This window comes from Mesoplodon mirus (genome assembly GCF_964341445.2).
Source record: "Mesoplodon mirus genome assembly, chromosome: 2".
NCBI lineage: Eukaryota > Metazoa > Chordata > Mammalia > Artiodactyla > Ziphiidae > Mesoplodon > Mesoplodon mirus.
The window spans coordinates 203,448,433-203,475,530 of NC_138977.1; the positions used below are offsets into that span (position 1 = coordinate 203,448,433).

Genomic DNA, 27,098 nt, shown 5'->3' on the forward strand with positions numbered 1-27,098 from the left:
CAACTTTCCTGGAATGCCAGGATTCTGGCTCATTCTTCTGGATTAGGTCACTTTGGTAGTAACTAGATGCATCTAATGTCCTCTTTCAGACAGCCTTGGCTTGGAAGAGAAGTTTGTCTTTTCCCTGATGCAAACTACCTAGGAGGCAGGTTCTTGTTTGGTGTGGGTGACTAGAGACTCCGATTACAAAATCTCTGGGGGCAGCCCTAGGCCTGAATTCACTAGTGTCCTCCACTGAACGGGCTGGTGGATCCCTAGACTGTGAAAACCACAGAACAAGGCTCCTGGTCTCCGGGGGTGGCTCTGGAAGCATGCTGCCGATTTCCCAAGCACGATCTGGGGAGAGTGGTCCTCTTGACCTGCACCAGTAGCACGCCATCCGCCGAAACATGAGTAATGCTGGTCGCATCTGAACCTTCAGTGATCAAATTCAAAACAGACCCAACCCTGGAGGAGATGTAACTCAGGGGGGCGGGCATCTATACAGTCCTTTTAAAAAGCAGTTGGCAGGCTTCCCTGGTGGCGCAGTGGTTGAGAGTCTCCCTGCCGGTGCAGGGGACACGGGTTTGAGCCCCGGTCCGGGAGGATCCCACATGCCGCGGAGCGGCTGGGCCCGTGAGCCATGGCAGCTGGGCCCGAGCATCCAGAGCCTGTGCTCCGCAACGGGAGAGGCCACAGCAGTGAGAGGTCCGCATACCACACACACACACAAAAAAAAGCAGTTGGCAATATGTATCAAGATCCTTAAAATAACCAAAGCCTTCGACTCAGTAATTCTCTTGCTGAGACTCTATCCTAAGAAAATAATCCTAAAACGAAGAAAAACCTAAATGATAAAAATATTCCCTGCAGCCTTCAATAGCAGAAAAAGCATACATGGGCTTTAGAATTAGACAAATCTGGGTTTGAACCCTAGTTGCTACTTATTTATCTCTGATGTTAGGGATATTTTATAACTTGTTAGCCTCAGTTTCCTCATGTATAAAATGGGAAATAATGCCTATCTTTTAGGGTTGCAGTGTGGAAAAATGAAGATAAGTGTAAAGCACCCGGCATAGAAGCACAGTATTTGGCAGACATTAGGCATCAATAATGGTGGTCCTTATTACTATAGGAAAAAAATAGATACAAACATCCACCAATAGGAAAAATAGTAACTAAATTATGGTAAGTCCATTGTGAAGCCATTAAAGATGACACAAGTAATTTGCAATAATGGAAAACCTTATAAAATAAAGTAGACACAGCAGGGTATATTGGGTATATAAGATATATTATGAATGCAAATCAAAACTACAATGAGATATCACCTCACACAGGTCAGAATGACCATCATCAAAAAAAATCTACAAACAATAAATGCTGGAAAGGGTGTAGAGAAAAGGGAACCCTCTTACACTGTTGGTGGGAACGTAAATTGGTACAGCCACTATGCAGAACAGTATGGAGGTTCCTTAGAAAACTAAAAATGGAACTACCATATTATCCAGCAATCCCACTCCTGGGGCATATATCCAGAGAAAACCATAATTCTAAAAGATACATGTACCCCAATGTTCACTGTAGCACTATTTACAATAGCCAGGATATGGAAGCAACCTAAATATCCATTCACGGAGGAATTGATAAAGATGTGGTATATATATAAATGGAATACTCAGCCATAAAAAAGAACAAAATAATGCCATTTGCAGCAACATGGATGGGCCTAGAGATTGTCATACTGAGTGAAGTAAGTCAGACAGAGAAAGACAAATATCATATGATATTTCTTATATGTGGAATCTAAAAAAATGGTACAAATGAACCTCTTTACAAAACAGAAATAGAGTCACAGATATAGAAAACAAACTTATGGTTACCAAGGGGGAAGGCGGGAGAGGGATAAATTAAGAGATTAAGATTGACATATACACACTACTACATATAAAATAAATAACTAATAAGAACCTACTGTAGAGCACAGGGAACTCTACTCAATACTCTGTAATGACCTGTATGGGAATAGAATCTAAGAGTGGATATATGTATATGTATAATTGGTTCACTTTGCTGTACAGCAGGAACTAACACAATATTGTAAATCAACTATATTCCAATAAAAATTCATTTAAAAAATAGATATACTATGACCATAATTATGTGGGGAAAAATTACCCTAAAGGATAAAATGAGGAAATGAATAAATGTAAAGTGCTTATTAGCACAGTGCCTGGTTACATTCTACGTTATTATAAAACAAAAAAAGCAAACCTATGCACTGAAAAACACCTAAAAGAAAAAAAAAAAGTTCAAATGTTCCCTCCTTCATAAAATCTCCCCTTCCAAGTCAAATGTGATCTCTCCACCCTCCAAACTTTCTGACCCTTTCCCTAGAGCCTTACAACTTCATAGTCCTGGCCACTTCCAACCAGCTTCATAGCTTCATAGCTAGTGTATGCAGTCTCAACTCCCCTTAAGGAAAGGCTGTATCTTCTTCCCCTTTGAAGTCTCGCATACAGTAAGCACTTATCAGAATGAAAGAAAGAATAAAGAAAATGGAAGAAAAAGAAGGAATGATCAGACCTGGCCCTGGCCCAGCAAGAATGTAAGCTACCATCCTATCACATCTCAGGATGGGGCCAGCCTCACCAAAGCCCAGAGGGGCAATCCAAGCTAAGTCACAGTAAATCTGAAACTAGGATTGGGGGCAGGGGAAGGAAGCTCTCTGGGCAGTCCCTAGCTCAGAAGTTTTGCAAAGAAAATGTTTTGTTTCTCTTCACCCCAATAAATCTCTTTCCTAAAACATAGTCCATTTTGGGGAACTCCCAAAAAACAGGCTATAGATGTTTACAGACAAACATGACTAAGTTCTTATGTAGGTTCAGGTATTAGAAACCTGTACAAGCAGCTGGAGAATTACAGATGCCACCAAAAAGAAATGGAAAGTCAGTTATAAAAGACTAAATGTGGGTAATGTGAAGATGGTTCAGGAAGATGAAGACAGCTAAATGCAAAGACAACAATAGAAGAAGGGAACAGAAGCAGCATCCAGAAAGCCAGAAAAGATGAACTGGCCTGGAGGTCACTGGGAAACCACAGAACAGCTGACTAGCTTCCTGGAGTTGAAGAACCAGGGGGGAGAATTCTGTCACTGACTAAAAAGAAATCCTCAAAAGGAATAGGATCTACTGCAGTGACAATTCTATAATTAGAAAGTACCGATTTTAATGCTTAAAAACTCTAAACCAGTAAATAATTGTACTTAAAACATGAAACTAACCCAATATCCTAAATAAAATCGCTGTCAATCTTCAACGGTAAGCAGTCTATAGCCCTGAATTGCTACCTGTGGTCATAAAGCTAAGCTGTACACTGATCTGGGTGTCAGACCACAGAGATATGGATAAAAGAGATGTCACTGAAGGCTTCACGGGGAAGCTTGAAGCCGTGACAAGAAAATGCTAGAATGAGATGAGAATATCTAGGTTCCACATGCACAAAAGGTTTCTGTGCAAATTGACTTCTGAGCAGTGTAGCAAGTTAAGGTTGGTCTCTTTACAAGGAATGGTACAAAGACAGTGACCAATCAGAAACCTGAAGTAAGTATGGGGTGGGGGATTCGGAAGCAAGAGATAGGAAATTCAGTTTCCATGTTGGTTCAAAAGATTTTCTAGGGTGAGATGAATTGGGAGATTGGGATTGACATGTATACACTACTATGTATAAAATAGATAACTAATGAGAACCTACTGTACAGCACAGGGAACTCTACTCAATGCTCTGTGGTGACCTAAATGGGTAGGAAATCTAAAAAAGAGGGGATATGTGTATACGTATAGCTGATTCACTTTGCTGTACAGCAGAAACTTAATGCAATATTGTAAAGCAACTATTCTCCAATAAAAATTAATTAAAAAGAAGAAACCTTGATTTTAGACTTCTGGCCTCCAGAACTGGGAGGTAATAAATTTCTGTTGTTTTAAATTAAAAAAAAAAAAAGAAGGCGGCTTTCTGAATTTTTCTCAGGCTCCCTGTGCTGATGCACACATCTCTCTGACAAAATACAAAGTGTAAGGAAAAAATTAGCAAAGGGAGGAGAAACTTCCATAAATAAAAAGGAACATATTTAGTCCTTCTTTTTACATAAATTAGCAACATTTTCACATGAAGATGTAATCACTAGAGGGAACATGGAGCCAGAAAAGTTAGTAAAGATTGCAACTTCTCTCTCCCGAGTCCCCTCCCTATGTGTCCTAGAGTCCCATTTGCTGACATGGTCAAGCATTTTGCTCCTATTAGCACTGTGGAGTCTCCAGATGCTGGGAAACACACAAGCAAGAACCCATCGAGCTTCCTGCACCATCAACTGAATTATCAGCAAAGTTCCCACAGCAGTCTCAAAGGATCAGGCATGTGTGGGCCCTGGCAAGGGCTACTGGACACAGGGATGGAGAAAGTTCTTCTCTGCCTCATGGGTGAAAGCCTATTTGACCCAGACGTGGAGGAGTTGAGTCCATAAAGCAGGGTTTACACTACTTTATCAGTCTCATTCTGTTGGGCCTTGGCAGATGTCTGACTTTAGACCAGGCAACTTGGCAATGACACAACGAACAATGCCCTCCTCTAGTCGTCCTTCCACTGCTTACTGACCACATCACTCTCCAGAGAAGCAGTAAAAACACATTTTAATTATCAGCCCGATTGCTTATAAACAAGGTGGTAAAAAATTAACCTTCTCAAACAGAGAGTGAGCAAAAGGAGGGAGATTTTAAAATAAAATATTGGGGTTAGAACTCAACCCACAAACTTGAGGAAACTCAGCTCAGGGAGGAAAACCTGGCCAGGCCCTCTGTTTTTGAGCTCACGCCACATTTCAAGTGAGTGGCAAGCTTCCCAGCCACTGTCCACTCCTTTCCCAGGCCAGCTGGCAGGGACATAGCCTGGCATGGCAAGCTGCATGCCAGAGGCACATAAGTGAGTTCTTTATTGTGTCGTTTCCCCCCCCGCCCCAACTCAGTGCCCTCAGCCAATCCTGAGACTCAAGGTCCTATCCACCCTCTCCCACCCCACTCCCTATAGACAGTAGGAAATAACAGTATGTAAGGGGGAGACCACCTCACCTTGGCCGTCCTGTCTCTGGAGCCACTCACAATGATGCCCCCTTTGCAATCCACACAGTTCACCTCCTGTTCATGGGCTGAGTACTTGACAGTGAAGGTGCTATGAATCTTATGAACGCCAATCTTCCCATCTCTACAAGAGAAATAAGAAGCCAACCCCCGAGAGCCAGTTATTCTCTCTGTAGGAAAAGAACAAGTCTACAGAAACAGCCGGAGTCTCCAACGACTTCCAAATTTGCTAAGCTTTAGACAATTCAGCCCAATAAGGTGCTGAGTTTCTAGATACCTTTACTTCTTCAGTATACTTGGGGCTGAACAGAGCTGAGAGACAAAACAAATTTCCCACTTGAGAGTATCAAAACCAGTTTCACTTTTCATTAAAGGCTCTTCCTGTTTTCCTTCTCCAGCTAACCCTATGAAGTACCTGCTTTAAATGGAAAAAAACACTACCCCTTCTTCTAGTCTCCCTACTCATCCCTTTGGAGTTGAGACAGAAAAGTCAGAGGCGGGCAGAAGGTCTCTGAAGAATACTGAGGAGGAGGAAGGAAGGAGAAGCCTGCAGCACTTACCCTCCTGCACTGATAATATGCGAGTTGGCCAGCACGAAGTGGCAAACGTCCTCATCATGCCCAGCAAAGACTCCCAGGGGCCTCCGGTTCAAGCTGGCACCATCTGGGCGGAACTGATAGGCCAGGATGAAATTAGCCTGGGATATGTACAGAGAATCACCCTCTAGCTGCATCCAGGGCATCTGACTGCAGAGATGGAAAACAAAATTTAAGGATCATCAAGATAAAGCATGAAGGGACTTCCCTGGTGGCGCAGTGGTTAAGAATCCGCCTGCCAATGCAGGGGACACGGGTTCGAGCCCTGGTCTGGGAAGATCCCACGTGCCGCGGAGCCGCTAAGCCTGTGCACCACAACTACTGAGCCTGCACTCTAGAGCCCACGAGCCACAACTACTGAGCCCACGTGCCACTACTACTGAAGCCCACGCACCTAGAGCCCGTGCTCTGCAACAAGAGAAGCCACTGCAATGAGAAGCCCACGCACCACAATGAAGAGTAGCCCCCGCTCACCGCAACTAGAGAAAGCCCGTGCGCAGCAAAGAAGCCAAAAATTAATTAATTAATTAATTAATTAATTTTAAAAAAAAGAAGAAACCTCCTCAAAAAAACAAAAACATATAGCATGAAAATTCAACTTCAATCTTTGGAGAGGCTGACTAATCCCCAACTTAGCAATAACCTGCAAGGTTAAGTCTATACCTCACTCCCCTCCTTCAAAACTACCTACCCTTAGGCTACCTTTAGAAAACTAGAGTGATTGAGCTTTGTGGTGACCTAATCTTCTTTGGATTTTCTAAAAGAAAGTCAGAATAAAAGACCAATTAAATATCACTTTTAAATGGAGAATGCTTGGGAGTTCCCTGGTGGTCCAGTGGTTAGGACTCAGCGTTTTCACTGCCATGGCCCTGGGTTCAATCCCTGGTCAGGGAACTATCCTGCAAGTTGCCCATGGTGGGGCTTAAATAAATAAACAAATAAATAAATAGAGAATGCTTAAGACTTGAATTACTGGCTACCTATACTTCTTGTGGGTAGGCAGAGCAACGAAAATGCAATGATTGAGGGGTGGGGAAGGGCAAAAAGAAACCTTCCACCCAGATGAAGTAACTTTTTCATTCTGTGTCCTCACTGATCTGAAGTTTAAGTGATAAGTTTCAAGGTTCCAGGACCTCCGCACACACCTCTTTCCCAATAGATCAGTTAGGGTGTGATAGAGAAAGGAAAAGAGTGAGCCCAGGGAAGCCCCATTCCCTTGTCCTATTAGAGCAAAAGGGCCTTTTTTTTTTTTTTTTTTTGGCTGTGTTGGGTCTTCGTTGCTGTGCACAGGCTTTCTCCAGTTGCGGTGAGCAGGGGCTACTCCTCGTTGCAGTGCACGGGCTTCTCATTGCCGTGGCTTCTCTTGTTGCAGAGCACGGGCTCTAGGCACGCAGGCTTCAGTAGTTGTGGCACATGGGCTCAGTAGCTGTGGCTTGCGGGCTCTAGAGCTCAGGCTCAGTAGTTGTGGCGCAGCATGTGGGATCTTCCTGGGTCAGGGCTCAAACCTGTGTCCCCTGAATTGGCAGGCAGATTCTTAACCACTGCACCACCAGCAAAGCCCAAAAGGGCCATTTTTAAGTGAAAGGAAGAAAGCCATTTAGGAAAGGATGCTAAGGTACTGATTAGATTCTTAGATCCTCACAGAGGATACCTACATTTCTGTATTAGAGGGTAAGTGTGGCAATGGAAAAACATAGCTCCAGAGCAGTCTACTACAGTTCAGAGACTACAGAGAAATAGTTGGCTCTCACAGGCAGCTGATAAAAGAAATATACAAATAGTTAAAGATTCCCTCTACAAACTGGCAGGAGGAAGAAAGGTTAGAAACCACAGGCCAGTCCCATGGCACAGAGTGAGCCTTAAGAAGAAAGAAGACTCTGCCAGACACCATGCTCTCTGGTAGGGACTAAGCCCCTTGCACAAGGTACATCCCAGCAGCCTGTCCTACACCACATAGGGGTCCTAGAGCTACCAGGTCGCAAGCAAAGCATAGGGACAGATGATTCATCCCCATTTATAGAGACACCATCTCCCACTGCCAAGCCTGTCTGAGCAAACTGGGCTGTGTTTCTTCCCCAGACTCCTTAATACAAGTGTCATGGGAATGTGGAAAAGTTCTGCAAAGATGGACCATTAAATGCAGCTTGGACTTTGTAGTAACTAGTTTCTGCACATGAGGATTTTACAAGTGTGTGCAAATATTATATGGAACATGTGTAGAGTGTGTACAGATGCCTGCACTCTCATTCATTATGCACATTCCTCTTCAACAACCCCTTGCACGAGTTTGTGGCACACTCAAGTGGGCAGCAAACAGAGGGGTTTGGAATTCGTGTGTTTAGAGCCATCTGGTAAACAGCCATTGGCCCAGGACAAGAAACCAGGTTCATGCCAGGTGAACAGTGGAGAATCATGGGGCAGCCTGGTAACCATTTTGTGTATTTATTTACCAAATTGCTTGAAACCAGCCCAAACAGACGTCAGGAAAAAAACCTTGTTAGAGAAATAAATTCTTCTTTCTGGTAATAAAAGGCAAAAGTGAGAAGCAGAGGGTAAAGCCTTTTGTCATACAAATCCATCTTACTACCCTGTAGTTGCTTTACCATCATCACCACCACATAATTTGCAGTAACCCGTGTCAGTGAAAGCAGCAGAAATTGTATACAAGCAAGAGAAAAGGTCAGCAGATGAAGAAGCCTGCCTGAACCTATCAGCACAGGTCCAGGTCCGCTGGAATGTGGAATCATGATGTTCCCTATCCATTCCAACCAATCAACAAAGAGCACTTTTTTGGTAGGGAGTCAAATAATAACTATGAAACAATTCAGCATCAATGAAGCATAAAATTTGTGGCATTAGCAGTGCCAAAGCCATTATCTAAATTTCCTGCCATTTTTTTCCAAGCTCTACCTCCTGTAACATACATATCCAAACCTTCAGATCCTATTTTGCTTTTTAATAAAAGTAGGGGAGAGGGCTACAGGAAGCCAAGAGTGAAGGGGTAACTCTCTAGAGTAGAAAATTAAAAAAAAAAAATTGTAAAACAAGATGAGTTGAAATATTGGCTTCATTTATTTCTTTTGATGAGGTGCATTAACAGAGGTTACCTCTGAGTGGTAGGATTATAGGTAAGTTTTATTTTCTTCTTTAAGCTCTCCTATGTTTTCAAATTTCTACAATAAACATTTATTATTTTTATAATCATAAAAATATGGGATCTGTTAAAATAAATTACATTTTTTATAATCTTTTTTTAAATGTGAAAAATCGTTGTCCCTCCGATGCCCCTTTTGTGGTATGTAAAGGATCACCAGTGCCCCATCACCCAAGACAGGCACATTTATACTCCAGCTAGGACTAGATTTTTCATTTCCCAGCATTCTTTAATGTCCCAGGTAGCTTTGAAAGAGTCAAGAGGCTACTTACCTGCATTTCCACTTCAGCAGAATCCCCTCTCGGCAGCGCCCCAACCTCCAGTTCTGAGATATCTTCACCCGTTCCTTCACTGGTACACTGGCCATCCTGTGTCCAGACAGAGCAGATAATCCAATCACTACAACTCATTGCCAACCAGAGAAAATTCCCTGGACTTTTTTACAAGTCAGGACTCAGAACATCCAGAAAATATGTGAATATAAGTGAACGGGTTAGGAGACAAGTAAGAAATAACTCTTCTCCCTCCACACTAGGATAATCAAGAAAGCCAAGGAGAACAGCCTGTCCTTTAGAGTGTCCATAGTGATGCCAAAACTATCTAACAGAGAAGGGATGACAAAGAGTACTGGGACCACTGGTTAACCATGTGGAAAAAAATCCCTACCTCACACCATACAGAAAAACTAATTCAAAATAGATCACAGATTTAAACATAAAATCTAAAACTATAAAGCTGTTAGAAGAAAAAATATTAAAATATCTCTGTGGCTCAGGAAGTAGACAACAGTTTCTTAAGACACAGAAAGCAATAACATAAAAGAAAAATCCAATAAATTCAATTTTATCAAAATTAAAATTTTCTGCTCATCAAAATACACAAGCCTAAAAATATGAAATCCTCCCTGTACGTGTGTGTGTGTGTGTGTGTGTGTGTGTGTGTGTGTGTTTGAATAAGGAACTCTCTTACATTCTTGTGAGAGATGAAAATGGTACAGCCATTTTGGGAAAAGGTCTGGCAGTTTATTATAAATCCAAACATATACCTATTCTATGACCTAGCAATTACCCAAGAGAAATGAAAGCATATGTCCACAAAAGGCTTACTCAAGACTATTCATAGGAACTTTAGTCATAATAGCCAAAAGTTGTAAACAGCCCAGGCATCCATCAAAAAGACCATGGATAAACACACTTCGGTGCATATTCATACAATGGAATACTACTCATCAATAAAAAGGAAAGAATTATTGATACACACAATGATGTGGGTGAATCTCAGAAACATTCTGAATGAAAGAAACCTTACACAAAACAGTTCATATTGTATGATTCCATTTATGTGAAGTTTGATTAGAAGAATAACTAATGAATGGTGAAAAAATCAGAACAGTGTTGACCACCAGGGTGGAGATGGGAATTGACTGGGAAAGAATATGTAGAAGCTTTCTGGGGTAACACTTTATATCTAAATCTTGAAGGAATTTGGGTCATGCAAGTGTGTATGCATTTGTCAGAAACGTATCAAATGATAAACTTAAAATTTGACCATTTCATTGTATATAAATTTTTCTTAAAAAAAAAGAACCATAAACCAATATACTCTAGTCAATGTTATGCATGCATGCAAAAGTGTTTAGAGGTGAAGTGTACTGATATCTGCAACTCACTTTAAATGCATGATAAGGCAAACATAGTAAAATGTTCACTGTAGAATCTAGGTGGTGGGTGTATGCGTGTTCATTACACAATCCATTCAACTTTTCTATATGTTTTAAGTTTTTCATTCAAAAAATGTTGAAGGGGAAGTGTCAGTAGTACTTTCTGGATGAAGGAAGTTGGAGCAGTAAGAGATGAGGAAGCTCAGCAGCAACAAGAATGGCATAGTTTTGGGGTGGGTTGGCATGGTAGCGGGTAGGGAAAAGAGCTCAAGTCCCTTGTGAAAGTGCACATTTGGACGGAATTTTGAAACTGTGGGCAAGAATTTGAACATTCCATTTCAGGCCCCCATATCTCCCCTGTGTCTCCCTGGCTTGCTCCACTGGACAATACAAGGTACACTGCTTGGGACACAGAGTAAGTAATAACTTGTCATGTCTACCGAGAAAAGGAGAGAAACAAACATTTCTTCCAGTATCTACTATATCTTCACATTTACTACCCTTTACTAAAAGACAGCAAGCAAGTCCTGCTTTCAAGATTCTAAAAGACACAAAGTAAAATTTCAAAGTTAGGAAAGAAGTCACTACTTAATTAGTGCTGTTGGGTTTGTATAACATGTCCCAGCTTTATTAGAAAGAAGGGAGGGAAGAAAAATATGCATGCCTAGAAAGAACACTAGAAGATTTCCAGACTTTAAAATAGTTAACTGTGGATAGCCAACTTTGGGTGTTTTAACTTTCTTCTTTGTGTTTTAATGTATTTCCCAATTTTTCTACAATGTAATATTTTGGTAAAGATAAAAATACTCATTAAAATAATAATACTGCTTTTGATAAAACTGGATATCAATAGAGCAAAAAATTTTCATTTCATATCACAATAGATATAATAAATTCCCCCAAAATAAAAGAGTACATTTAAAAGTTTTTTTAACTAAAAGGCTTTAAAGTATTTAAATTTTAAATACTGCATAGAAGAAAAAAAGAGATTAAAAAAGAGATTAAAAAGAAAGCAACAGAGCAGGGGAAAATTAACAATTAATGCTATGGGTTTTATCCCTAAAGTTTTATCCCTAAAACTTTTAGGGGACTGATAAAAATCTATCAGGATAACACTCTGTTATCCATATCAAATAGCAGATAAGAACAGTCACATAGGGGCTTCCCTGGTGGCGCAGTGGTTAAGAATCCACCTGCCAATGCAGGGGACACGGGTTTGAGCCCTGGTCCGGGAAGATCCCACAAACCGTGGAGCAACTAAGCCCGTGCACCACAACTACCGAGACTGCGCTCTAGAGCCTGCAAGCCACAACTACTGAAGCCTGCATGCCTAGAGCCTGTGCTCCGCCACAAGAGAAGCCACTGCAATGAGAAGCCCGGGCACCACAACGAAGAGCTGCAACTAGAGAAAGCCCGCGAGCAGCAACAAAGACCCAACTCAGCCAAAAATAAATAAATAAATTTATTAAAAAAAAAAAAAAAAGAACAGTCACACAGAGTTCCCATGATAAACACTGGGGAAACATCCCAAAACAATAATAGTTTACAAACATGCACATTAAAACAATTAATATAAAGTATTACCTCACATCTATTAAGTGGAAGAACCACATACTAGCTTTGGTTTGATAAAAGGATTTGGGTTTGTTTATATACTGCTGGTAACACTCTGGTATAGCCTTTTGGAAAGGCATTCTGTCAAGAAAAGAAGTTAAATGATAGCTTCTGACTCAGCATTCCTAACACTATATCACAAAGAAATAATTCAAAAGAAAAATATTTTTTACAAAGATATTTATAGTTGCAGCTGTATATTAGAGCTAAAATCTAGAAATAGCCCAAATGTTTGTCTGTGGGGGAGAACGGTATACTAACACAATGGAACATATTGCTATTAGAAATGACAAATGTGAGCACTGCAAAACATTTTGGAAATTACTGTAACAAGTAGTGGTAATTTTAAAACAAAGTCAAATTTATAAAGGTAAAGGTGAGGCGATACTACATAAAATTATGTCTCCATAAGTAGCTCAGAAGAGGTAAACAGATGGAGTTTAGGAAGTATTTTTTTAAATATGTATCATATAATTGCTGATACTTTGGTCTTTTCATTTACCTTTAACCTTTTAATTTACTTTCATTTAAATAATAAATTAAATGAAGTTGTGAGAAAAGCACAGAATGCAGACATAGGAAACTGGGATCTGGGCCCCAGTTCTGCCTCTTACTAATGATACAACCCTGGTTACCTAGCTTTTCTAATTGTCCATATCCACACCTATGAAATAAGGATAGTATTTCACACAATTATGGTGTTTTAAAATGACAACTAAAACAAAATACAGGATAAGTTATAAATCACTTGAAAAAGGTTAATTATTTTTACATAAATATAAATACAGTAGTAGTTTATATCGATGAATAGTGACATCACTAAAGCTAATCTAATAATCATTTCTTTTTCTTCAAACTAATTTAATTATAACTCTTAGAAATTGTTCTTCTAATGTCAAACATTAGCCCTCTTTCAGGCTGAGTGATTAGGATTTGGGTACACACATGTTAAAGCTAAAATATATTATTGAATTCTTCACTGGGTGAATGTGGTCCCCAGTTTCACATTTCTAGAGAGCGACCTACACTACTAGATGGTTAGAAAACTGAGGACCATAAAAGACAGTCAACAGGATGGACCAAAAGAATTGAACTCTTAGTGAAAAAGATTAGACCCACTATCAAATCTTATCTACAAGTCCCTCCCAGATATAAAAGAGGAGATTGTTCATAGTTAACCTCTCCTCTTGAGTTAGGTCTAAGTTAGTAGGTGGAGGTGAAACCAAAAATTGAATATTCTGGATCATAGCAGGAAGGAAACAAGGGAGAAAGAATCAATATATTTCCTGAATTGGGATAAGGGCAATACTTCTCTCATCTCCCTGGTCACTTAACTGCCATTTGGTGACACTTTACTAAGGGTCAAAGCACTGCCCTGAGGGCCTGATCACAGAAGCAAGAAACTTTCAAAGTTGAACTTTAGATGCTGCTACCAAGCAGCAGGTGCAGGCATCCTCTCCCACAACCAACACCATAATCAAAATACTTGGCTCTGGTCTTTCAAATCAAATTTCAACTTTTTAGAAACATTCCATTTGGCTTTCACTTGAGAAACAGTTACACTTTGTTAAAAGCAGCTTAACAACTCAGCTTTTTTTTTAAATCCCTTTTGTTTGTTCAGTTCTTTTTGATGGTTAGTTTCCCTAGCTGGTGGTCAAATCATATCTATATTCTTATTGGCTTCAACACTTGAAAAATCAGAAGGAATTAAAAAAACCCTCTCTCTGAAGACAGGTATCCCTCCCTCCCTGTAGGGACCTAGTCCCTACAACCTAGTCAAAGGGAGTCGGTAGAACAAGTCCAAAGTGCCTGAGAAGACAGGAGCAGGTGCCCCTGGGAATTCAATAAAGACTCTTGCTCCCATCCTTGAAATGCTCTCAGCTTAGCTGTTTCTTCAACAGTTACTAGTATAAAGTGGGGGTGCTTCCCCCCAAAATGATTAGTGCCCTGTAAATAAACCTCTGGCACAGCTATTAATGCATGGAGGAATCTCTAACCTGGCCTGTGGGCCTGGTGGAACTTCCATTTTCCCAGCCCTCTTTCTCTTGCCTCAGGCTCATTTTTCCACTTGGCCCCCCTCCCTCTCAGCTTTCCGGCACTTAGTCACCATTATAGTTTGACTGCATTCCTGGGTGCATGACCTATTTTAAACAAAAACAACACAACATGCACCCACGGTAAGCTATCAGGCCCCTTAAAATCTTGGCAACAGTGAGTCCAGAGGGACAGAAATTAATCTAGGAAGTTATCTAGAGTCCCCTTTCATTTCACCTCTCCTCACTCACATCCCAAACCAAAAGCAAATAAATAAACCGAATTCGAAGAAAAATGGCTGGGGGATGAAGGAGGGGAAGTGTAAGTATATTAGAGAGATATTTACCTGCACAGTCTCTGAGATCAGAAACCTCCTGGATCACAAATCAATTTCCCTCTTTGCCCCATCTTGAAGTTTGATTCCCCTTGATGCCGCCAATGCTGCCTACCTGTGTGACTGACATGATTTCCATAAGCATAACTTCCTGCTGCCTATTCAGTAAAGGAGGGTATCTATCCACAAGTGTAGAACAAGGCCATCTCAAGGGGAAGTGGGCTAAGGACAGGAGACAGGCCTATGCAAAATGATGCTTGGGGGCTTGGAGTTTTAACTCAACACTGTCTCGATTTCTTTGATCTTCTTGCTCACCAGAAAGCAGATTTCCCCCCATATTGGCTATGCCCATCAGCTCTGCTACCAATACTACCAAATCATATCTATATTCTTATTGGCTTCAGCACTTGAAAAATCAGAAGGAATTAAAAATCTCCTCTCTCTGAAGTCAGGTAACCCTCCCTCCCTCCCTCCCTGTAGGGACCTATCACAACCTAGTCAAAGGGAGTCGGCAGAACAAGTCCAAAGTGCCTGAGAAGACAGGAGCAGGAGCCCCTAATGTATGTACAAGTATTTAAACAGTCCAAGAAGTTTCTAACTCTTCATTTATACACGTGTTAGACTAAATCCTCCAACGGCCTCAGGAGCAGAGGTCTATAATTAAGGTTCAAAATAAATCAGTGAAAAATCACATATTGTGTTAAACTGCCTATCCTTCTGGCCAGGGAATAGGGAACAGCCTCAACACCCAAGGAGAAGTGAGATTACAGGGAACATGCCCATCATGAGGACAGGACCAAAGGCAAGGAGAGCATGAAGCAGACCCACATCTCCCTTGAAAGGCCTCCAATGTCAGCTCCCTTTACTCAATTCAACCTCACCTCCCATGGCTCCACACTCTGCAACTGAACTCCAACGAAGCCATCTCTCTTTTACATTCATTCCTATCCCCATACCTTCTCCTATATTGCCAGAACCAGCCTACCTTTATCCCTGACAAATGCATGCTTCCCCCTTTGGGCACTAGTCAAATTCACCCAGTTTTCTTCAAAATCCAGTTTAAGCCTCTACTTCCCTGACTCCTCCAAACACTCTTCTCTCACGTGAACCCTTAGACTGAACCTACCATAAACTGAGGTACTGTTAGCTTTTCACAGCTGTATGTCTTGTTTGTCCAATACAGTCATAAATTCCACAGGATTGAGTCTTAAAACTCTTAGTACTTCTAAAAGTGTATCTCAACCAGTATGCTGCAGAGCAGTGGTATACCAGGAACCCTGAATAAGTGTGCCATAAAATTTTTAATGATTTATAGACTTTATTTTCATTCAACCAAAGATCCACATTTTGAAGAAGATATCTGTCAGACAAACCACGGAGCCACAATATGGCTCATGACAGAATTTGCTGAGAAAAAGAGAAAGATTGCATGTTCAGAGGAACATATATAAACTTTACCTCAAAAGATATAAGAGAACAAGGTCAGGGCAGTAAACAGTTCTACTCAAACAGTAACATACCAAAGACTGAACAAGTAAATGGACAGGTTTTTCAACTTTCTGAAACCTGCTTTTAAAAAAAAAAAAAAAAGACATTCATCTTTTAATCCTTTAATCTACTATCAAAAGTTCTAACATCATACAAAAATATGTCTTAGACACAAAGGTAAGAACTGTGGTCCTAGCATAATAGGTATTCTGATAGATACTGCTTAGGTATCTATCAGAAATACAGTTCCCCCTTTGGCAAGTCACACTTTCAACAATATCTATAGATTTTCAGGAGCCTAGACACACTACCTTCAAGCTCCAAAGGTCCTTCCTAAAAATGTACAGTATACCACATCTTCAGAAATTCAACCAAGCCCTCCAAATTCTTATGCTAGAGAGGCTCAAGGGAAGGAATCTGAACAGATGAAGTATCTTAATGTGGCACCCACATGTCAAAGCTGTCCAAAGCAGTTTCTGACGCACTGGGCATAACCCTTATTCTTTATGTGACTTTAGGATTTAGGGCCGTGTTCACATTCATTTCCTCCTGCTATTGGTCAAGTTCTATATTTGCAGGGCACTTGACCAGTGTGTGTATTCTGCAAGAGGTTGAGATATTAAGCAGGAGAAAAAAGAATTTTATGGTCAAAACATTTTGGACAATACTGAAACAAAATTAAACAGGTCTCTCTAGCACAGGACTTCTCTGAGCCTTTAATTTACCAATGGGCACTGTGAATCCCCAAGAGAGGGGATGTGGAACACAGCATTTCCCACACTCATTTAATCACAGAATCAGTTTTTCAAGAATCCCACAATACAGCTTTCAGAAAGGCTGATGTAGGGGCTTCCCTGGTGGCGCAGTGGTTGAGAGTCTGCCTGCCAATGCAGGGGACACAGGTTCGTGCCCCAGTCCGGGAAGATCCCACATGCCGCAGAGCGGCTGGGCCCGTGAGCCATGGCCGCTGAGCCTGCGCGTTCGGAGCCTGTGCTCCGCAACGGGAGAGACCACAACAGTGAGAGGCTTGCGTATCGCAAAAAAAAAAAAAAAAAAAACAGAAAGGCTGATGTAGCACTAAACAACAGCAAGAAAGATGCCACTGTTTTTTGTGAACAGGCCATCTTCTGAGTCATGAATCAGGCACTACCACAGACTCAGAAGTGGATTTTGTTCTCATACCTTCAAAATGACTTTTCCCTGGGCTCTGCATCTGAAATATGAGGAATAATTATACTGCTCTGCTTCTCAGGGTTGTTTTTTATTGTTTTTAATCTTGCAACTGTGTTTCATATTAATCACCAAAACAGGTTCTCAGCCCAAGTGGCCAGGCTTCAGAAATCCCTGGTGCCCTTCCAGCCTGGATGAAGAGATGGAGAGAACATGAACCAGACGCCACCCAGAAAGTTTTTACTCCAGTTTCTCCAGAAATCTCCAGTTTCTAGGCCATTATGATAAAGTCAAACCACAGCAAAGATAAGGAATGAATGAGAGGTTCCCCTTTAGTAACTCACTTCTGGAGGGAGGCCCCTTTTAATCACACACACCACCTGTATCTGAATCTTGACTCACCTTTTCAGTGTGGAATTTCTAAAGGAAATTCTAAGAAACATAGGAGATCAAAGCTGGATCTACAGGGAAGAAAGAAAAAGAAGTACTGGAAGAGGACTATTTCCCTTTCTCCACAGAGAAAGAACCAATTACAGAGCTAGTGAGCAGGGGAAATATCATTCCTTTCAGTGAAACAGCTTTCCAGGAAAAGTATCTCAACATATTTACTATAAAACAATTTAATTTCCCTGTCCCATCACCTGCCACCCCATCCCCATCCCCCCCCAAAAGCCCACAGGTTGTGGATTTCCTCTCATTCTTGGCAGAGTTACCAGAAGAAATATAATACCCCCTTCGGACTGCTCCCAACAGCTGCTGGAACAAGAAGGGGAGCTGGGGGTAACCTTCCAAAGCTGCCTCTAAAAATGACCATTCCCCCTGCCAAACCATGTAGCCAGTGAACATAAGACAGCTCTTTTTCTACTTCCTTAAAGGGGAGACCCCAAAAGCAACAGTGTCCCCTAGACCAAAAGACTTGCCTCCAGCCTTTCTGTTCTCCTTAACTTGACTCTAAGCTGAAACTTCTAATACCTGTTTCTTCCCTAACATGCACTTCTTTTTTTTTAATATTTATTTATTTTATTTATTTATTTTGGCTGTATTGGACCTTAGCTGCAGCATGCGGACTTTTTTTTTTTTCTTTTTCTTTTTGGCTGCGTTGGGTCTTCACTGCTGCGCGCAGGCTTTCTCTAGTTGCAGCGAGTGGGGACTACTCTTTGTTGCGGTGCTTGGGCTTCTCATTTCAGTGGCTCCTCTTGTTGCGGAGCACCGGCTTTAGGCACAAGGGCTTCAGTAGTTATGGCACGCAGGCTCAGTAGTTGTGGCTTGTGGGCTCTAGAGCACAGGCTCAGTAGTTGTGGCGCACGGGCTTAGCTGCTCCGCAGCATGTGCGATCTTCCCAGACCAGGGCTCAGACTCGTGTTCCCTGCATTGGCAGGCGGATTCGTAACCACTGGGCCACCAGGGAAGTCCCCCTAACATGCACTTCTTTTTTTTTTTTTTTTTTTTTTTTTTTTGCATTACGCGGGCCTCTCACTGCTGTGGCCTCTCCCGTTGCGGAGCACAGGCTCTGGACGCGCAGGCCCAGCGGCCATGGCTCACGGGCCCAGCCGCTCCGCGGCATGTGGGATCCTCCCGGACAGGGGCACGAACCCGCGTCCCCTGCATCGGCAGGCGGACTCTCAACCACTGCGCCACCAGGGAAGCCCTAACATGCACTTCTTAAAACAATCATCTACTACTTCACAGGACTAGCATTTTTTATTTGTTTGTTTAACCCACCAATATCCAAGTTAGGGTTCTTATCAAACTCCTATTCAAAGTAATTCCTTGTCTCTGTCCACCTCCCCAGTGCCACATTCCTCCTGTGCGCACGCACGCACGCACGCACGCACACACACCCTCCTTTCAGGTCAAAAGCCTTCCTAGAGAAAAGTCTAGGAACAAATTGCACTGGTTGCGCCGTACCCCGGCCCTTTTCCTCTTCCCCAACATCATCATACACTAAAGGCACCTCAGTTCTGTCTAGAAAACCCCCTTGCCAGGCAGCAGAGAGGCTTCCAGTTAGCCTACAGCCTCTCAGCTGAGACCACCAACAAAGAAGCTCACGAATGTCAACTGGGGGCACAGGCAATATCTCTCTTTGCCGAGGAGAAACTGGACAGAGCCTCCAGCATCATTCCCCAAAGGTGACAGCCGGGGTCGAGTGAAGACTGTGAAAATTGTACAGGGGCTGGGGGAGAAAATATAATGTAAGGAATGATTTGGAATCAGGGGCAGGAGGAGGCGGAGGCATGAACTGGCTGACCCCAAATGTCTTTTCCATCTCTAACTCCTATGATTCTTTGACCTCCAATTTTGTGCTGCGAACAAGGAATGGAAAGTCAACAGACATGGTGATGTTTTGAAAGAGCCTGGCAGTCTGCTCTTGTCATTTAGTGGCCTTTGCATGTATTTTTTAAGGTGTCTCCAAGCCCTGTCTTCATTTCACAGTTGTCACCTTTCTCAACAATTTGAGCTCATGTCAAACACCAAAAAAGAAGGAGAAGAAGAAAGAATGTACTGGCAATTAATTGTCGGCTAAAGAGGGGCAGGCACAAAGGCCCATTGGGTGGCCCAGACTCCCAGGGAGGGCAATGTGGACAATTTGGATATAAGGAAGAACTAACTCAAAGTTGAGACAAAGGAGCCAAACCTCTAACAAGAGATAAATTCTTTCTCCAGATAGTCTCATAGTCAGTTTTAGATACAGTTCAAACCTTTACATGATTCAAGATTCATAAACATATTCTTAATTAGCATAACCATCTTGCTTCTACTGATTACACCTGGAGTTCCATCTGAAAGCTGTTCAAATCTGGGCAAGATTGCTGAATAGAAAGGACTTTCCTCAAGGATAAACCAAATCTTTGGATTCTCAACCTCATCTGATGGTTGACACACACACCTGAGATAAATTCTGGAGTTTATCAAAAATCTGTTTCTGTAGATCAGAGTGGGGGGCATGTCAATTTTCACTGGAAATTCAGAACTCAACTTTTTCCTCATTTTTCCAAACAGCCAATCTCGTCTTAAATTTTCAAAATTTATTGGAGCCTGGCCTCAAGAAGAGTCTACCTGAAAGTCTCCCTATTCCATGGTTATGAGTAAGGACCAGAAACCAATCCAATGCCAGAGTCAATCCAGAGTTAAGGTTAAGTTGTCACACAAAGGTAATTCTTTTCTATGTAAAACACTCAAAAATAATTTTTTAAAAAATGTGTATGCTTCATCAGTAACCTCACTGCCAGTTTGATTTCAAGCAGCTCAAGCACAATCTCTACCTAAGGTGAAACGGCTAGACACAGAAAACTGAAACTAAGAAAACTGAGAGTATTGAAGTATTTTCAGAGATTTCATTCAAAATAAATTGTTTATCTTGTAGATTAGGAGGACTTTGGATTTCTCCATGATTCTGCCTTGAAAGCTAGGAAATCATCCCCTACTATTCAAGTTTTACAAGACTGAAAAGGATATAAGCAGCTTCCATATTCTCACAGTCTTGGAGGGAAAGGCCTCTTGCATTCCTCCAGTTTGCATTTGGAGGTACTGACTGTACTAGATCATTTCCTGCTTCCACGGGTGTATTGTTTCATTTATTTTAAACAGGTAAACTGAACTCACTTTTATTAACTCACAAAACCATTAAAAATAAGGCCTTTCCACAACAGTTGAAGATAAATACATCCATATAAGAAACCTTTCAATGAACCAGAGAACAAGTAAGTGACTGCTTCCTAGGTAAGGCAGAAAGGTGAAGGAGAGAGCCAAAGCTACTTTAAGTTGCTAATTGTTTTCTGAAAATCACTGTTTAGGCCCTAAAAGTAACCAGTGAGCAATGCCTTCTCTGTTCAGAGTTAGGAAACTTTATGCTTTCTGGGTCAAAAAAATGCTCTTAGGTGCAATCATTTTAAAACAAACAAACACACTCTGCTTATCTGTGTCCATCTCACCACTCTGGACGTTAATCATCACTGAAATAGATACCCCATTCCCCTGGCCTCAAAGAGCTCCAAGCCTACTAGACCCTGGCTGAGGAATGAATGTACATGCCAGGGCAAACACCTCAGAGCCTGACTCCCTAAACACCTATTGTTAATTCTACGCAAATCTATCACAGGCAAATGCAAGAGAGCACCCAGGTAATGCTCAAAGGATATTTAAAATAAAATTCAAGTTTGAAAACATACAGGACTTAATTTAGGAGGAAGAAGATCAAGACTGCAAAAGTATTTTTAAAAATAGATTTACATATATGGATATACTTTTTTCTTTCCATTCTTTGCTCTTGTTAATTTTACAGTATCAGAATTTACAAATAGCACCTTTGCCCTTCCACCTCTCATACTTTCTAACTTCTTGCATTTAGCCTACATTATAAACTGACGGAGTTAAATTTCACTGTTTTGTTCTTGAAGACTGAACTAGCTTAGTTTTGCCCCTACTGTTCAGGAAAAACTTACAAGACTGCTATATGAAACATTTCCTTGATTTTTATATTAAAGATATTTCTATTCCCCCAGGCTTCATTAAACTTTCAAATAAAACTGATTTTAAACCAGATGACTGACTCGAGCTGTCTTTGTGTCCACTTAAAAAAGAAGTTCAGGATACCTACCAGTGCTCACTGTTTGGGCAGGAGGCCTAAAGGGAAGCAAATTATTTGTTTGTGGTTTTAAAGTGGCCAAAATGCCTTCAAGCACAAGTATAGACCATTAACAAATCACAAGGAACCAAAGCAGTTCATCTTACTCAACAAAGCTATGATCAGTTAGGAACAGCCAAACTGAATGGGACTTGCCCTGGGCCGGAAGGTCAGTAAATCTTACTTTGTGTTTCCGAGAATTCATGAGGCTCTTCGGCAGGGAGTGCAGACCCCAAAGTCCACAGGTTCTACTGTCATGTTGCCACAAACTTTCAGGACAGGTGAGAGAAACTAAGGTAGGTGTGTGTGTGTGTGTGTGTGTGTGCGTGTGTGTGTGTGTGTGTGTGTGTGTGTGTGTGTTCTCCCCCACCTCCTGTCTTTAGGCAGCATCTCCAAGTCAAACCATCTTCACTTTTGCTATATAGACTGACTAGAGGAGAAGCCAAGCAATTAAAACGTTCCATTTTACACCAATTTATCGAGTGCCTACTATGTGCTGAACACTGTGCTATCACTTACACATCACAACATTTAAGTCTCATTTTACTGGATATGTTATTCCCATTGTTTATAGATGATAAAACTCTGGGGCAGTGAAGTTGTGTGGCTTCTGATAAAATGCAGTTTTGTGTTGTGCGTATAAAAACTTATCCTACTGTCCAGTGTGCAGTTAATTAGCCCAAAATATGAACTACAGCCCTGCCACTATACAAGCAGCCGTACTTTCATTGAACTTTGGGCCCAAGCTCCCTGATGCCCTAAGAGGGCTGGGGTACATGCCATCTCCCTCCAGGGATGACAAACACCTCTCTTGGTGGCTTATCACATCTCTGCAGCTGTCCAAAAACAGACCACACTGGTAAAGATTCTCTCCACCTGCTGTAACACGCATAGCTTTTCCCCTCAACTCAGAAAACACGAGCAGTGACCCTGCTCTTTATCAAGTGCTGTGGTAAAACAACTTCCCTAGAAAGTTGGAGATACCACATCCTAGGACATAGGCAAGAAATCAAAACACACATGGCTAATAAATAATAAAGCCAAATCACTTGGCAGTCTCAAAGCACTTTATACTATAAACTCATTTTCATTTTGTTATTATTGCTTACAGAATGCACACTCATTCACATTCTCTCTCTTTTAGAGCATTTGAAAAGGAAAGAAAAATAAACATAAATTCTTTCATTTGTTCATTCAATCTCTATAAACAAGAAAGCCAAATTTTGCCATGGCTGACTTGGGTTTCGGGCATTTTAGACAACTTCTCTTCTAGGTCAACTGACATGTTCTTTGAAAGAGTTTTTCTTACAAAAAATGAAGGTAATAAGACTTGCATGCCCCCCAAATCCCAAGGAATCATTATCATCAACAACAAAATCATACTAGAAACAATAAAAGTTAAAATTATCAGGTTCAAAATTTCCAAAAGATTGTAGCAATCCTGGCCATCATTAATAATACCCAACTGGAAAACATACTGAAAAAGAGATTGCATTCACAATAAAAACAAAATGAATAGCGTATTTAGGAATACTTAGGAATAAGTGTAACAACAGACACGTAGAAACCTTATAGTGAAAACCACAGAAACTTTTGAAAAGGCACAGAATTTCTTTTTTTTGTTGTGGGGGTGTTGAGTGAGAGTGAAGACGTCACACACATACAAATACAACAAGGATAATCTAAACCTAACAGATATTAGACTGTCAAAAGGCAGCAATATTTAAAATAGAATGGAAATGGAAAAATACATCAGTGGAACAAAATGGATAGTTCAGATATAGATCCAATATATATACATATATAATATGTATGTATGTGTGACTGTATATACACATAGCTATATAAACTTAATATCTGGCAAAGTAAGCTTTCTAAAACAAAATTTTTTTGTCTTTCTAAAGGGAAAGACAAGAATTATTTAACAAAAAGTGTAGTGGTAACTAGGTAGCTGTTTAGAAAAAAAGAAGGTTGAACTCACCCCTTATACCAAAACAAAAGTGATATTAATGAAAGTGTTAACTATTTTTAAAAATCAAATTTTAGGAAGACCAACAGAATATCAGAGAAGACTTATCAGGTCTGTGGAGAAATCATAAATTTCTCGGTTTGCAGGGGTGGGGGAGATTTAAAAATCACACAAAAACTTACAGATTCTGATATATTTAAATGTAAAACTTCTATAGGCTAAAAACAGTGAAGTAAAAAGAACAAACTGGGAAAAATATAATATTTGCATCAAAGATGACAAACTAGAGCCTAATATCTATGACCCACAAGGACTGGAATCCTTTATAACAGTAACTTCAGGACCCCAATAATAAATGTGCAAAGGCTAGGAAAAGACAATCTCACGGGTGAAACAAACACAGGGGAAAATATTTATGCTGGTCAGTGGTAAAGGAATGCAAAATAACAAAATTTTGAGATACCATTGTATGTCCACTAACATAGCAAAGATTTTTTAAATTCTTACATGAAATTGGCTTAATAATTTGTTGCTATTGTCACTGTAACTTGGTACAACACCTTTTTAGAAACCATAACCTTTGATCCAGTAATGCCAATATTGAGAATTTATCCAAAGGAACCAATTCAAAAAGACATATGTATTATACAGTATGTGACATATCTCAATAAAGCTGCTACCAAAAAGTGCACTAAATTATTCATTTCCTTGTTATCTGTGATAGCAAAAAGCTGCATACAACCTGAAAGTCTAATATTAGAGGAATGTTTTTAATCTCACGGTACAGCCCACAAACATTTATTATGTACCTATTCTGTTAGGATCAGTAGGATAGCAACTAAGAGGAGGAAGAAGTGTGCAAATGAAAAGTAATTTTTAAAACTGAATAGTTATCTAGGGGTGGTGGTATTATAGCTTTTTATGTTTTAAACCAACTTTCTTTAATGTTGCTATACTGTATTAGAACTACCTTTTTTCTTTTTTAACCCAAATTGGATGGAGTTAGGTGCAATCTGAAAGCTTTTACTCCCCCAATTCCACACTTTTTTTTTCCCTCCCTATTAACTGCTTACATGGTTAAGTTTTTCATTCACAGGTCTCAGATCCTGTGATCTGAGGCCAAATTACAATACCACGCCTTCGTGTATAGTCTATACTGTACTCATCCAACCCCCTGCCATAAGCAGGCACCCTTTTTTGTGTCATTCTGCCTCCATCAAGTCATAAACTATGGTTGACACTTGGACCAAGGGCCTTCTTTTGGGGTGTGAACCCTTTTCTCCATATTCGATTTTATCCACGCCCTGAAGCTTAACAACCCTTGGAAGGGGGTGAGAGGGTGAATGTCCACAAAAACGTCCTGAAAGGCCACATAGTGGATATGGGTCCTACACCTGGACGGGAGGAGGCCTCTAAAGCCACAGACCAGCCGGGCTCCTCTGGAGCTGAGGAACCCAGGCGGTCAACGTCTGAGAAAAGACACAATTAAAAGCTGACGGGAGTGCTTAAGATGGCTAATTGTCAGGAGCCGCCCACGGGGAGGGTGCTGACTGAGGGATGCTGTTGGGAGGCCTCCTCGGATGGGGGCCTCTGAGAGGAGCAGGGTGCTCGGGGAGGGATCGACGGAGGCCGGGTCCGGGCCTCGGAATTCGGGGTGCGACACAGCCCCAGGCCGACCAGGCCGCGGCGCCCCGCCCTTTCCCGGGACGCGGGCCGGCCCGGGGCGGGGAGCGGGTGGGCGAGCGGGCGCTTACAGGTCGGTGCCGAGACGCGTGAAGCCGGAGTTAAGCGAGGCCCGGGCTATCCGGCGCCAGAGCAGGTCGCAGTTGGTGAAGCGCCGCAGCCAGCGGCACACCTGAGCCAGGCGGCCGAGGGCCTGCATGTCCAGGTAGGAACAGATGAGCAGCAGCAGCTCCTCCGGCAGGCGCAGGAGCGCGGGCCCCGCGGCGGGGCGGCAGGCAGGCTCCCGGGCTCCCGCCTCTTCCTCAGCCGCCGCCGCCATGGCCGCCCCTGTCCCAGCGAGGCGGCCCCAAGCCTGACCCCCTCGTCCCTGTGCTCTCGCCGGCCTGGCGTCCTCCCGCTGTCCAGTTCTGACCCTCCACTCCTCCTTCTTCCCATCATATCTGCCTTTAGCCTCCTTCCGCGCCCCTGCGCTCCCCTCATCTCCCCTGACGATCCTTCTCGCCCCTTCATCTACGCTTCCGCCTCCCTCTCCTACCTTTCCCAGGCCTGCCCTCTCTCCCGCCTCGGCCCCCAGCCCCGCTGCCTCCTTCGCCTGTGGCGGCTGCGGCTTCCCTTCCGCCCCGCTTCCTCTTCCGCCTTGCCCTGCTCCTGCTTTCCCCTTCCCCTTCCCTTTCCTCCGCTTTCCCCTCGCGGCTCTCCCTTCCTGCAGTTTCCTCGTCTCCCCGCTCTCGCCCTCGCCGGGCCCGCCGTTCCCGGGGGGCCCTAAGCCGCCCTGGCTGCCCATGAGCGGCCGCGGAGCCGGCCCGACGCGGAGCCAAGCCCGAGCCGCCGCCGCCACCGCCGCCGCCGCCCCAGGAGGAGGCGACACCATGTCGGACCGGGTCACATGGGGCGGCGCGGGCCGAGGCCTGGGCCCGCCCCTCACACCCGCGGCCGTGGAGCGGCTTCGGGGTGCGGGCCGAGACCGGGGAGATGCCCCCTCCCACGCCCCAGGCCGCCCGGAGCGTGTGCAGGAAGCGCAGCTTGCGTTCATCTAGCATGCGAGGCCCGCCGAGCGCCTGGCTAAGGCCGCGAGAGGAGCTTCCGCATTCAAGAAGCACTTAGTTCTAGCCCCTGCCCTCAAGAAGCACACACTTGGGTGGCCTTCCCCCTCTGGTAGCCCTCCTCTACTTCGGCTGATGCCTCATTTCCACAGGCCACGTACCAGGGCCCCACGAACTGCATCCCTAGAAGTAGGCCGGGTTCTCACACGGGGTGTAAACCACAGTCCTAGCAATGAGCTGGCATTTTAGGCGTTTGGGGAGGTTGCAATCCTCTAGATCCTGAATCCATAACTCCCCAGTCATGTATCAGCAAGTGTTAAAGCTATTAGTCACCACGCAAGGGCAAGTGGATTCTCCAAGGTCATCCAGGAGCCCTTTCCCACACCACCGATTGCATTCACAAGGCCACCAATTTGAAGCTAGAGCTTAGAAGAATCTACTGAAGTCTAGACATGCTGTCCTGCACAGGCCCCTCTAGTCACACGTGGCTTTGGGGCATTGGAAATGTGACTAGTCCAAATCGAGGTGTGCTGTGTGAAAAACCCACCAGATTTTGAAGACTTATAAAAGAAAAAGAATGTGAACTATCTTATTAATAGTTTTATATTAATTACATAT

General features: G+C 42.5%; 1 protein-coding gene across 2 annotated transcripts in view; it reads right to left on the minus strand.

Moving 5' to 3' along the window:
* The window catches only part of FBXW4 (F-box and WD repeat domain containing 4), an 84,762-nt gene extending 58,254 nt beyond the window's left edge, over positions 1-26,508 (minus strand). Inside the window, exons 1-4 of one of the 2 annotated variants that reach the window (XM_082635928.1) lie at positions 25,509-26,508; positions 9,134-9,229; positions 5,672-5,857; positions 5,103-5,235 (exon numbers count right to left, since the gene is read on the minus strand). In XM_082635928.1, the coding sequence (XP_082492054.1) occupies positions 5,103-5,235; positions 5,672-5,857; positions 9,134-9,229; positions 25,509-26,470 (1,377 nt within the window). In that variant the 5' untranslated portion in view covers positions 26,471-26,508. The remainder of the gene's footprint in view (positions 1-5,102; positions 5,236-5,671; positions 5,858-9,133; positions 9,230-25,508) is intronic. The other variant, XM_082635929.1, reaches the window with a different exon arrangement.
* Positions 26,509-27,098: the final 590 nt, after the last annotated feature.